General features: G+C 42.3%; 1 protein-coding gene across 7 annotated transcripts in view; it reads right to left on the bottom strand.

The window, feature by feature from the left end:
• Nucleotides 1–11,346, bottom strand: part of sfmbt2 (Scm like with four mbt domains 2) — a 57,035-nt gene extending 45,689 nt beyond the window's left edge. For 6 of the 7 annotated variants that reach the window (XM_069671037.1, XM_069671041.1, XM_069671039.1 and 3 more), the window contains exons 1-3: nucleotides 11,182–11,346; nucleotides 4,086–4,266; nucleotides 1,786–1,880 (exon numbers count right to left, since the gene is read on the bottom strand). In XM_069671037.1, the coding sequence (XP_069527138.1) occupies nucleotides 1,786–1,880; nucleotides 4,086–4,176 (186 nt within the window). In that variant the 5' untranslated portion in view covers nucleotides 4,177–4,266; nucleotides 11,182–11,346. Of the gene's footprint in view, nucleotides 1–1,785; nucleotides 1,881–4,085; nucleotides 4,267–6,225; nucleotides 6,472–11,181 lie in introns of those variants that run through there. The other variant, XM_069671038.1, reaches the window with a different exon arrangement.
• Nucleotides 11,347–14,342: the final 2,996 nt, after the last annotated feature.

The raw sequence follows: 14,342 nt of genomic DNA, 5'->3' as shown, positions 1-14,342 counted from the left end.
GGTTCTCCCTCCCTGGGTTTGTGCTCCTGTGCACAGTTACAATTTCATTTAGCAGACGCTTTTGAGAGAGTTTATGCGACACGAGCAACGATCAGGACAGGAGGGAACAAAGTCAGTCAGAGCCGACATCCAGCTTCAAGTGCGATCGGACACAGGGTGTGTAGAAACATCTCCATCATGTCGTCACTATCATCGTCAGCTGGGTCTTTAGCTTGTACCACTCTCACATCACTACTGCCATAGTCTGAATACCACTGGCCCACTCCCCCACACACCCGTGTACGTCACTGACACGCCTCCACCCGTAACCAGCAGTTCATTCATTTATTCATTAAATAACCGAGCAGAGCTGTGTGACGTTTGTTGTTTAGTCCATTTTAAAGTCAGCGTTTGCTAATTGTTGTCCTTTGGATCTAAAGACGGTGAAGTTTAGATCCTGAAATCTAAAAATACAGCAGCTGCTGTGACAGAGCAGCTGATGACTGGATGTAAACTCTTGGACTGTTTTGGCTCTTTTTCCTTTCATAACCTTTTGTCGCACTGGACTGTAACATTGTTTTATGTTTGAAATGAACTACATTGAACTGAAAATGCAAAAGATTGAAGATGAACTGTCTTCAGTTGTTGTTTGGTTTAAAGAAATCCTGGACTGAACGTGTTTCTTTTGTCTTTGTTTTCTCTTTTGATATAATCACCCATTTAAATTGAATTTATTCAGTTTGTTGAGCTTAATTGTTTGTTGCTGTCTGGTTGTGTCTATTTTGGGTTCTAAATATGTTTTCTGATTTTTGGGACCTTTGTACGCTTGACTTAAAAAGAAAAAGATACCGACTCATCAGTATTTTTAGGCTGCAGCCTAACTGGCACCCCGGCACGAGGCAAAACCGTTACAAGCTTCTTGTTAAAGGTGAAAGGGACTCTGCGGACCGAATGGAGTTTGGTAACATGTCCACCACCGGGGGGGGACTGAGGAGAAGAGTCTAGCTAGCGATTAAGGGCGCTGTTGTGCTGAGTAGGGCGCCTTTCACTGGCGGGAGTGTAGACCTGGATGAGGGCGCTCAGGTAGGCAGCTTTTGTAAACAGGGTTTGAATGAAGTTGATGGATATGAACTGTTTTGGGTTGAAGACCAGTCGCGCTGCTGCGTTCTGGAACATCTGCAGAGGTTTGAATGTGCCCTTCAACTTAACAACCCCAGACACTGATGCAGCCGCCTCTGAGGCATAAAAAACATCTGGATTAAAACAGAAGTCATGGCATCTCGTTCTTGTTGTCTTGCTGCTGCATTTGGCACGATTTGGACTTTCTTTGTTGATTCTGATTTATTACTTGAACAGGCGTCACAATAGTCAAAGCATGAGGAAATAAACGCATGAATGAGGAGTGGATCAGTTGTTGATTTAACAATAATGAAGTCAACTATAAAACCTCGCCCTACTTGACAGCAGCGACACAGAGAAGCAAAATGAGCGCCAGAGAGTGAATTATCAGGACTCTTAAATCCACTGTTTACATTTCTGTCTGTTTGTTTGCTGAAATATTTCAAACAGCTCTCGTAAAAAGCAAGTTAATCCGCGGTGCTTCTTTTTATCCACCGTATTGTTGCCTTTTGTGCTTCAGTAATTACCCTCAAAACGCTGCAAAAGGTCGTCTAACAACTTGTGCGTCACGAGGGAGCAGAGCCAAAGAGAGCAGCGCTGCAGTATGTCTTTAAAGGATTTCTGCACATGCTACTTATCTGAGAGGCTGTGTTTAAAGGATCACAGCGATGATACGCAGTCACTCACATGTTTGAAGGTGGTGTGAGGGGCGGCGTTGGCCCCCGTCTCCTCCATGTACTCCTCCCAGTTAAACTCCGCCTCCTCTTCCATCGAACCTGCGTCTGAATTCAGCAGAAAAACCACACGTCAGTCATCGGCGATAAAAGGGAGCCGCCTTGTCTTCAGGCTAGCTGTGGGTTTCATTTATTGGACGGGACACAAGCAGCAATTAAATCCTCGCACTTTGTAAATGATGCTGATCTGCCAAAAACACAACAGGATATTATCTGGAGAATGAGAGCGCAGCAGGCTGCAGGTCGTCTTATGCAATGCCAATTATGAACACTTTGCCAGTGGGAGGCCGGGGCAGCTGAGATAGTATGTGTCAGTTTAATTCACCATCGTGTGTGTGTGTGTGTGTGTGTAAAGGCTGTGTGCGTGTGGCGTCCTCAGTGTGAAGAGCGCGGGACTGAACCTGCTCCGTCTAATGAGAGGGGACGGTGGGAGGCTGATGGTTTGATGGATGTAACGTCTGCTCGCTCCTTCTTACGAACACACAGACGCTTACACACACTTGTTTACAAACAGAGCTGAACTCTTTGCACAGCTGACACATTATGTGTCAAAAATCACACCAATTTTTCTCAGAGTCACAAACATACTGATGGAGTCAACTCAAGTTACTTTGCAATTAGAGAACAGTTCTGATGGAGAGAGAGAAACTTCATGAAAAAGGACTGAACTGCAAAGGAAGGCTTTTATTAATAAATGTAAAGTTTTGACACCTTCTGAGGTCTCTGGACGCTGCATCCAATTCTTTTTAAGATTCTCAAGACCAGCAGACGCTCTGAGATTCACCAAAATGTTTTGAAAAGGTAAAGTCGTAGGACTTCCTGCAACACCTTAAAATCCAAGATGGCTGCTCTGCACAGTGACCATGGCGTAAGCTATCGTTAAAATATACTTTTTATTTCTGTCTTATTTGTGTCTCACTGAATCAGAAGAATCTGACGCCGAAGAAAGAAACGGAGCAACTCAAAAATTCAGAGATAAAAGTCGTAAATGTGCCAGAAAAAAACTGCCAAATTTGTGAGAAAATAACGAGCAAATTTATGAGATTATAAAAATCACAAATTAGTGAGTTAAATTGTGTTCATAGGAACCTTTTTGAGCCGCGACCCGCTCCGTCTCGATTCACCTGTTTCTCCTCTCTGCCCTGTTGGCACTGCTGCTCAAAGAGGCGAGCATGGCTCGGAGCTCGGAGCGTATTTATAATCAGCCTACGATAGAAACATGTTAAGACTGGCAACAGCACGGTTTAATAAGGGTAGACAGAAGTCGATTCTGAAATTAAATACAGAGTTAAATCCCAGATCTGAAGAACGTTAAAGGGACTGTTGTATTTAGTTTTCTGTCCTTAACTTTGAAGTTGCAAATGGAGTTGCTGTGATGCAAGAAAGACGACAATAAAGTATCTATTGCGTATTTTCTCTGCACACAAGAAGCAGACTTCATAGAGGAGACAGACACGTTTCTATGCTCCCCGTTTGCCCCATCACACATGACAGTTACCCCACGCACTCATGGCGGGTACTAAAAGTAACAAACCTGCATTAAAATATACAAAAGCAGTTTAAATCAGTGGTTTCAGTTGTTTTGTTGTGTGGAAACGAGGCTTATACAACAAACAGCGACCACAACATTGTGGCTGAAGATTATATTATGTACGTTACGCACTTTGGTGTTTGTCCGCAGAGGATTCATACATTTGCCTTTTTCTTTCTGGCAAATTTACGACTTTAATCTTGGATTTTTTGAGTTTTTTCTCGGAATATTTCTCTTCTCCTCCTGCTTTGTTTTTCTTGTTTTTACAATGGCCCTAATACGCTGTCGTAAAAGAAGCCGCAGCACTGTCCAATGTTTATATCTGCACTTGTTGCTAAGATATCTGTACGTGCAAAATGCTGAACCTGCCTACATTTACTGATATTTGTTGTCCGAACTTGAACCCTCGCACAGACCCCACCCACTGAGCCACTGGTGTAACATGGGATGCCCGATGGTGAATTAACTATCAGCCAATTAAGGGAAAGAGGAAAGGCAAAAACAGTGAAGGGAAAAACCTTTTACTTAACTTTAAAAGCAAAATCTACTAGAGAGTAAACAACCAGAATACCATGAGGTAAATAAACAAAGAGAACACAAAGAAACTTCCTCTTTCATCCATCCACAGTTTTCCTCCCTCTCAGATCTGCTGACCTGATCGAGGCCGCTTTGTGGAGCCGCCCCGGCCACATGAAAGGTGGAGATAAAATCTACTTCCTCACCTGTGTTCACCTCCTCCTCTCTGCCGTTGGTCGAGTAGCGGGGCTTCACGGCCGCGAGGGCCAGCGGCTGCTCCTGGCTGCGAGACTGCATCCTGCACCTTCACGGTCCTGCTCAGCGTTAACCTTTGACCTCAGGTGAGTCACTTCTCCCTCACTGCATCTCTTTCCTTCCTCCACAGGCCTGGTACGGGAAAGATGCGAGGAGTTAATGTGCTGATTTATCAAATCTATCACACTGTCTGACTTTTGCGTAAAGGTTTCGACATTTGCTCTAAACACGTTCTCGAGTTCGGAGGAATTTCCCTGGAAAACTAATCCGGCTGACAGGAAATGTTGCGCTTTGTGATTCCTGCTTCTTTAGAATAAACAACAGAGGAAGTGGGCGGTTAGTATGAACAGAAACCGCCACCAAAGGCTGAACGGGCAGAGAGAGAAAAAGAATGCCATCTCCAGAAACTACTTCAACACCAGATCCAAGAAACAGACATGTGGAGAGCAAAAACTCTGCAGCAGTGAGCCTTTAGCCGCCGAACGAGAAGCAAAGAGTCAGAAAGGAACATTAAATCTCGCAGTTTCCAACACTCAAACTAATTTTCAGCCTCATTACAGACGAGTAGAAAGCCTGTTATTGTGTGTAATTGCAGAGCAGCCTCTGTAATATCAGGTTATGCATATTGTCTGCTGGCCGCCTGTATTTGCATACCGCAGCAAACCTCCATCAGATAACCAATCAGAGGCAAACAAAGCAGAGAAACTGGAAACACACGAGCGCGCGGATCAAACAGAAGTAAAGAAAATGTCTCTGTGGTTTAATTTAGAAAGTAAAACAGGAAGTGTGACCATAAATATGTTTATAGACGAGCGACCCGAGCTGTCACACGCTGGGCTGTGATCACTGTGATATATTAAACACAGTTAGCTTAGCTAATGAGGTCATTAGTTAATCTAATTAATGTGTCAATTAGCTCATTTTTCTTTGTCAAACCAGAAATGAACACAAGTGTAATATTAGTCGATTAATGTGGCTTCTTGTGATGTTTCTGATTTCTTTCTCATCACATTGAAGCTGCACACTTAATCGAATATTTCACGATTTTGGCTTCCCACGATTAATATGCAAGAAACTTATATTATTAGGAAACAATAATCAGCAAAGAGGTCCTGAAATCTGCGTCTGCGCTGCAAAGCAACACGTCGTTCACGCAGCTGAAAAAACATCGCAGCGTGATGAGCGTGTGAAGGCCGAGAGGAAGGACGAGCTGCTCCCCGTCAGACATCCAGAACAGAGATGCTGCACAGCGGGACACCCTGTCCACCCTGCAGCTCTTACACACACTGAAATGACCAGTTTGCTTTACATGTTGTTTTAAGAAGATGCACTAAATTCAGGTAGAGAACCCAGTTAAGTCTTAGTTTGATGCTAAATTTGTTCATGAGTCAAAACGCAAACATGCAGAATGCACAGACAGGAAGTGAAAGCGTTGCTTGGTTTATTTAAACATGGAAGTACATTAAAAAAAATGTTGTCCCTGATTTTAATATTGATCAAAATGATCATTTTGGCCACAATCATGCAGCCCTAGCTGGCGTTATATTCCCCTGCTTTCTTACAGTACAAACCTTTTGTCTGAAGAGCAGTTGTTTCTCACATGTTTGGTTTGTTAGAGCGCAAAAGAAGCGACATCGACTACTTGAGCTTATCAGAGGACAGAAGAGAGGAAAGACAAAAGAGTAACCGCTGCTAAAAAAGTTTCAACTAACAATTACATTTAAGATGGATTAATGAGCGTGCGATTTCATGAACTAACTGATAAATGGGGTGAAAAGAAAAGAGACAAATGCTCACAATATGTTCCCAGAGTCCTCAGATGGCCTCATCAATTGTCAGAAACAGGATATAAGAAAAGAAAAGTAGCAGATACTCACTGCAACCAAAGAAGTTTAGCTTAAAACTTAAAGCCAACAGATACCTTCGCTCTGCATCAGTCAAGTGTTTTAAAGCCAGTCAAAGATTAAGATTGCACATGGAAACAACATCTTCAATGCAAAACAAACCAGTGGACTTCTACTCTTAAAGACAAAACAAAACAAATGGTGACTCTCTAAATAACAGCAGCACGACAATAAGAGAAATAATCACCCTCACAACAGCAGAGCCTCTGTGCCGCTCGCCTGGCAGTTGTCCTAGTGTGTCACGCAGTCACATCACCACTGACTCGCTCTGTGACTTCCCCCCGCTTTCATCAACCTGGCAATTAAGTCAGAGGCACGCCGCTGTCACACATCGATCCTCAATCAACACAAAATCAACTCCAGCATCAGGCTGCTGTTCACAACTTCTACATCCAGGAGAGCAGAAAATATCCTTCTCGTGTGATCCGGCATCCTGAGATGTTCCAAGAGAAGAGAAGTGTGAGAATCCTCCGAGGAGAAAATATAGAATCCAGCGTCCAAAACACCTTTTTACATCCTGAGAAAATTAACAACAGGCAGACAATGCTGGAGCTGCTGCCGAGCTGAGAGTATTTACAGAACTGTGAGTCGTCAGAGGCAGCGTGTGTGTGTGTGTGTGTGCCACCTCCCACCTCCTCCTCACACACACACAGAGACCCCTGACGTCCCACAGTGGCTCCGACAAACATCCACTGCGTAAACAACAAGCTGAGCTAATTTGGCTCACATGACGCCGCTCGCTGCCCCTCTCCTCCTCTCGCAGCCTATCAGCGTTTTCTTGCCTAAGTGCCCCCACAGTCTGCAGCAGCACTGACACATCGCCGTCGTCAGCATGCAGCCCTCCACAGCGCTCATTAAAACTCATTAAAGTGCTCTTGAACGCCCCGTATCAAATACTGCAGGGACGGGGTCGCGCAGGAGCTCTTGAACCTGGTTTTTTACTTTAAAAGTCCCCTCGAGTGCATGCTCATATCTGCTTGTCCCAACACTCCAGTGAAGCTATTCAAAGACAGAGTGAGACATTAAAAGACAAGATTTTAAACTTACATAAAGCTGACATTAACGAGTGAATGAATCAGGAAGGAAATCAGCAAAAAGGGCAGAAGAGTCACAGATTCTTGCTGCTCAAATTGCAGCTTTTTCCCGGTTTTATTTCACTGTTAACTGAATATTTAAAGGTTTTTGAATAGTTCATCACCTTATTCAAGCAATATAAAGACATCGCTGTGGACTCAGGGAACATTTTCAACATTTTTCTGGCTTTTTAAACATTTTTTTCTTTAAAAACACTTAAAAAATGTTGTTTAATTGCAGCCAAAATGGAAGAATTCACCCTTCAAGAGTCTCTGCATTGTTGTCTCTCTACGCTCCAGCACATTGCATTTAAATGCATCAAAGGCTGCGCGGTTAAAGCGCACGCTTTGAGCTTTAATTTGAAGGTTTTAACAACCACATCAGATAGAAAGTGTAGGAACTGCAGCCCTGTCATTGTCCTCCTGCGCCGTCCACAAATTAGATGGCAAACTTATATTAAAAAGAAGGACGAGGCTGCCGGACTCGCACTGATTGCACAATATTAAACCTTAAACTTGTTTCATTTTCAATCCAAAGTTAAGAGACGAGAAACAGGAAGTGTGTCATTGCCTAAATACTTCTGAACTGCATCGCTCATTTCCCCAAAATTCACCCTGACATATTTATCGTGTTATGGAGAAAAGGTCACATATTTTTACGCTTCTTATTAAGTGAATTCAGCTCGAGGTCCCGGAGAATGTTCTCATTTCAAAGCCGACACACATTTACGTGCAAAGGCGTTAAAAAAAGAGTTTGTCCCACTGTGGAGGCCGTAAAGAGACGTGTGTGGGAGCAGTTTGAATGTGAGTTCTGTAACTGTCTCTCTTCACACCAGTCTTCCTCACAAAGAAAGGCAAACTTTGATTAGAAAATAACATTAAAAGGTCTAATTTAATTGTCTTTTTCACACCGTCAGCACGTTGAGGTGTTTCTTTTTTTGCTCCGTCGCTGGTTAAACAAGTTTTTAAACCCTCAGGGACGAAAAACATTCACATGCTTTTGTTCTGAAGGTGGCTGCCAATATCTCTGAAACAAGCTGCCGTTTTTTATTGGAGTTTTGCACTCGGTGAAGCCTTCTGGCCTGCAGGAAACAGCCCCAGATTGAGCACTGGGGGATTAAACCGGTCTGGGCGAGTTAATCTCAGACGCGGGACATTTGTGCCCCCACGGATTGAGAGCAGTTTTTTATTGATTAGCCCCTAGTGGGGCGCTGAGCATCCACATGTTGTCCTCCTGCCTTTCCCTAAACCCATCCATGCCAAAGATTTAATGGGGGATTTAGGAGATTAACTACCACTGCATGGGCTTGGGTTTTATTGCATTACTACCTATTAGGTTCTCCTCTTTTAGCCCCGTCCAAGAGTTGTTTCCTCCTGGCAACAGGAGGTCTGATACAACAATTTGTCCTCTGTTTCCTCCTCCTGATTCCTAGAGATTTTAACATGTGTTCACAATGCAGCCAGTGTGTTTAACGCTGAATTACGATGCTCATCGAGATCAGCTCGCTATCAAATGATGGAGTGCAAACACAAAATGCCCCTGGCCTACCACAAAAACAACAGCAGAAGAAGAAAACAGAGCAGCAGCCAAAAGGGGGGAAACTCCCTCAGACCAGAGCGTTCTTATTTCAACATCAATGACTGGAAACAACTTCCAACACACACACACACACACACACACACACACACACACACACATAAGCACAACACACACACATAAGCACAACACACACACACACACACACACACACACACACACACACACACACACACACACACATAAGCACAACACACACGCACACAAGCACAAAACGAGCAGCAGTTTGGAGAAAACAGCAGAGGTCAAATCTGATATTTGCCTGAGTCCTCCCCTTATTCAAATACAAACAGAGAGTTAGTTTTCCAACAGACGAAGGGAAAGACAGAAAGAAAGAAAGACAGAACAAGAGAGAGAGAGAGAGAGAAAGAAAGACAACGAAAGGAAAAAGAAAGAAGGAAAGATAAAAAGGGAAAGAGACAGAAAAAAGACAGAGAACAAATGGAGAGATAAAGACAGAAAGAAATAAAGAGACAGAAAGAGAGAGAGGCCGAAAGAAAGGGAGGGAGGAAAATAAGAAAGAAAAAAAGACAGAAAGAAAGAGATAAAATAGAGAAGAAGATGGAAAGCCAGAAAGAGGGAGAAAGAAAGAAAGAGAGATGGAAAAAGGAGAGAAAGAGAAAGGCAGATGGAGAGAAACAAACAAACAAAGAAGAATAAATAAGGGGAAGAAGTGACAGAAGGAAAGAAAGAAAGAGACAAAAAGATGGAGAGAAAGGAAGGGAGGAAGGAGAGAAAGACAGAGATAGACTGAAGAAAAGGCAGAGAAAGGCAGAAAGAAATCAAAAGGAAAGAGACTGAAAAACTGAAAGAATGAAACAAAAAAAGAAAGGACAGAAAAAAAGACTGATAGACAAACAGAAACAAAGATATATGAAAGAACCGGGAAGAAAGAAAGAAAGAAGAAGAGAGCCCGACTTCCTGTAAAGACCCTCCTCTGTCTGTTCCACTGATTGTCTTTCTTGAGAAACATTCACACAAGATTAACACACAATGCCTTATCAAAAACAGCTACATGATAAAACATGGCCGTTGGGTGGTTCTTCAAAATAAAAGCCAACAACTCATCAACAGTGTGCAGCGAGCAGGACCCATGCTGACCACCTCTCCTGTGAAACAGCTCACAGCCCAATTTAAACCATGTTGGGAGTTTTTTCATACACAAGTGCTCTTATATTCCTCACGCGCAGCTCCACGGAAATATAAATATCTTTAGAGCAACAAGAAGTCCAGCAGCATGATTTATTCATTGCACATGAGCGGCTCCATAACGCGCGGTCTTTATTGTTTCTGCTCATTATGGTGACGAATTTAATCTGGAGGAAGAATCCTCGAATAATGCAAAGCTGTAGGATTTGCAGTCCCCTCGCAAAAAGAGAAATAATTAGACTAATACGCGCGGTTTAATCCAATTATCTGCTTAATCGGAGCAAATGTGCCAAAGAGACACAATAAACTGAGTCCGAGTGTAAAATCATTTATATTTGAATCGCAAAATGGGGAATTAAACGATCCTGTCGCCGATTTTATTTTGAAAAACGACGTAAATGTGATAAAATGAGGTCTAGAAAGACACGTATCGTGAGAGCTCGAGCATTTTTGGATAAAAGTGAAAGAGGAAACGTTAAGTGCACATGAGGAAGATGAGGCTGAGGGGTGTAGCCGACCAGCAGGCAGGCAGGCTGGCTGGCTGGCACTCCGGTCATGTACTTTGCACACTCAAAACTGCAGCGGAAAAAAACTCCCCCGGAATCGCCAAAAGCACACTTTGAATTTAATTGATTAAACCTCGTGTTTGTCCATCAAAAGAAACCGAACCGGGCGCGTTATCTGCCGTCGTTTTATTTTTTCCTCGTTCAAAGATTTTAAGGCGCAGTTTTTCCCCTCGAACACCATAACCCGCCATGTTGAAAGTGGTTTGACATTTTGGCAGTGTCCGGTATTTTCCAGTGGCTTTTACGCACCTATGGGTGACGGAAAAAAAATCCCAATTGACTCATTTAAAGGTTTCTGACAGCGATAAGTCATTTCTAACGTTAATATACGAGGACAACTTCGCGTTCGTATCAAATAAAATTGCGTCGTTGTCACTGAACACAACATTAAACCTCGTTAAAATAACGTTTAAACTCCTGCTCGTGCATATTCATAAAATTCACCTTATTTACCAAACAAATAATTACATTAAAGGCACAAACAGAGACAGAAAACAACCGTATTACCACGAGTGCCACGAGACAGCGTCCTCTCCCCCGGTGAAAGCTGTTAATTACAGCGCGTGCGAGACACTTTCAACAACTTGGGCTCGCGAACGAACGCTCGCGACTATTTTCTCGTTTCTACAGAAACCGCCTCGGGAGCACTTCGGGGTAGGAGCAGAGAGATAACTCTCCCTGTGTTTCTTTCGTCGACATAACGAAAATAACAAAACGCAGCAACCTCCGGAAAGCGCTCGAGCCGTCACCTGTCTTACCTGTCCAAGTTTTTTAGTCGCCTCTCCTTCACGAGACCCCCTCTGTTTTTTTCCTCCCCTCTCTCCCTCTCTCTCTTCTCCTCGTTCGCGTGAGCCCGAGCAAAGCAACGCGAGCGACGTCTTTCAGCTGCTGCTGCCCCTGTTCCAATATGGCATCTCCCTTCTGCGCATGTCCAAAAACATCTACAGATATTTTCAAGCCAACTCCTTCACAGACCTTTTAGTGCAGCAGCGAAAAAGTGTTTCTTCAGCCTGATATAAATAGGGAACTGAAGACGCCTACAAAACCAAACACACCACAGCGAAAAACTGTCAGTTTCACAAGCAAACATTATTTTTAATTCTCATTAGAGATTACTGGCATTTATCTTTAAATATCTGCTTAAATATTAAACAATTAATAGTAGCTTGTAGCCTTAATTTAATCTAATTACTCTTTTTTGTGTGTATACAGGCAGCTACTTGATCGAAGACCTATTTTCTCTTAAACTGTACAATTTTATAAATAACAGGAAGTAAAACTGCCTCAAATAATCATCATAATAACAATAAAAATAATGTTATTTCAATAAAATATGCAGGAATGCATCTTACTACAGCAAAAACACAAGCATCCCCTCTTCTCTGCCCTCCTCTGTGTATGAATAAGCATAAAAGTCAATCATTTTTCATCTGTTAAAAGCATTTACCCTTTGAGTGGTTCATTCTGCTCTACTGGGCAATATTTTTCTCATATTTTGGCGATCGCTTTCCTCCAAACAGCTCTTGAGAAACAGCCTGAGATTTTGTTATTTTAACGTGGCCATCTCTTATCAAAGTCAACAGTATCCTCTAGTGGTAGCAGCGCATTGCACCACTTCTAATATTTCGGCAGATGCAGTTCAAAGGTTAGCGTATAAAGACCTCTAAACAGACTCAACCACAGTAAGTCTCACTTATGGAGAGATATAAGCAGCTGTAGTGGATTATTTTTGGACACTGAACTAAACGGAGCTCTCAGGGTGGAAGTAAAGTTTTGCCGACAGAAAGTGAAACCTAACTCTGTGATTCCCGCCGGTATAACGCGGGGTTTTATGGGGTATTTTCCAAATCAGCCTTCAGAGAATTTACTCTTAAACAAAATAAAAGGTTTGTTTATGAGTGAAAAAGGTTTAATTACGCTGCACATTTTTCTGGAAATCCCCTGAAACATCCCCAGACTTCCATCCAAAGTGGAGTGGGTCATAAAGAACAACTTGAGTGGGAAAGAAACGTCATACATAATATTAGTTTTGTCTAGTTGCATAATGTCTACAAGAGAAAAAGTTCTTTAATCCATTGCCTAGACTATTTAAAATGTTTTACCTTAACTGTAAGAGTCAATAAAATGACAAAATATATCTTTAAAAAGGGAGTTTGAAACACCTTATATGAGTAATTTAGGTCAAAGACATTAAAGAGTTTCTCTGTTCGGTTTTTCCGATTAAATTAGGTCAGAAGTAATGTGGTTCTCAACTTGTGGGTTGGATCCCCCAAGGTTCTGGGGGGGTCACAAGATGATTAAAGAATAAAGCACAAATTTTACCACAAAATAATGTTTACATTTTCAAGCTTTTGTTATTTTTTTACTCTTTTAATTTGACATTTCTACTTTTTTAAGCAGGACGCCGTTAAACAAACGATCTTTGAGGGATACATCACTCTTCGGCTCTAGAGACATTTTGTGAATTTTAAAGGACCGCAAGCCGAAAAAAGTTAAGCTTTAAAAAGTCACCATACATTTCAAGCTACAAAATAAACGTTGGCTACTATGACAAAGACTGAAACAATAGTGTAAAACTGCTATACGGATTTTATTTTGAAACCTGTAACAGGAAGTTGGGTTGAGTGTTTTATTTACGGAGGCGGATCTGATTCATAAAGACACAAAGGACTCATGTAGACAGGAGATGAAGAGGCGCTCGTGCCGGTGTGATGCCGCTGGAGGAACAGATGGTTGGAGCGTGCGCTGTGCCCCATTAATCTGCCAGAGAAGAGGCTTTTCCGAGCGCGAGAGACAGGATTATGACCCCCCCTCCTCCTCCTTTTCTAACACACACACACACACACACACACACACACACACACACACACACACACACACACACACACAGAGGCATACTCGACCTGTGCATGAGCCCGCACGAGGCAGAGGACAGTTTTTTGTTTTGGCAAAAAAAGTAAATAGCTATGTTTCGAGAATAAAAGCCTCCTGTGAAGATTCAATGAACGTCATTCTCATAATGAGACCGACTCCTGTTTTTTTAATTAAGGTTATTTATTAATGCTTGAAACCAAATGTCGTGCCAGTTTGGTGGAATAACAACCAATGTCTTTGAAAAATCAAGCGAAGGAGAGAAAGCAAGGACAATATCCTATTTTTAACATAGGTGTTTGGTTAGTTCATAGAAGCTAATGAGAAAGATTAAAACTTTCTGTCTGAGTTACGGCTAAATAAGAGTTTATTTTGTCAGTTAATGTGAATAAATGTTAGTTTTGCCTGTATTTCTCTTGTGAAAGTGGCTGTGTTGATAGGCTTAGTTGATACAAGCAATTAGATCTTTAAGGGACATGTCAGAACCAAACCCAGTTCATAATTTGGTCATTTTTGGTAAGATGGCCGGGTTGTAGCCGATGTTTATTTAAAAGTGATTAACATTTCTCACAGCTGTGTTGGTGTATTCTCACACTCAGTTCTGCGTTTATAAAACAGAAATTAATTAGAGCGTGTGTGGAAGAGGCAGAGAATATGTTCTAGTTTAGACAAAACCAGAGCATTTGTAGGCTATAACTAATTAAAACTAAACTAACTTTTTAAAGTGAGTTTCTTATAGCGTCTTGTGAACCTTACTTGACGGCTTCTCTTAGTTTGATACTGTAGGCCTTCATGTTGGCTCTACGCCTACCTGTCCGGCTCCAGGTGTATAATCCTCTAACGTCTCTAAATTGGTCTACATCAGATTATTGTAATCAGGAAACCCATCCCTTCACCTTCCCGTCCTCTTTAACACATTTAGCCCAATAAATTGAGCATGAACGAGTTGTAGCTATCAAACAGACTTTGCATCTCAATATCGCCTTTATTGCATCTCCTCGTGAGGCTGTGGTATCTCTTGGGCCCTCGTGCGCGCGATGAGACGCAC

Source organism: Semicossyphus pulcher, unplaced genomic scaffold (assembly GCF_022749685.1).
Source record: "Semicossyphus pulcher isolate SPU_LCO1_2020_fin unplaced genomic scaffold, fSemPul1.0.p SCAF_20, whole genome shotgun sequence".
Lineage (NCBI taxonomy): Eukaryota > Metazoa > Chordata > Actinopteri > Labriformes > Labridae > Semicossyphus > Semicossyphus pulcher.
The sequence above is the reverse complement of the archived record's forward strand: the minus strand, read 5'-3'. Positions and strand labels throughout refer to the sequence as shown.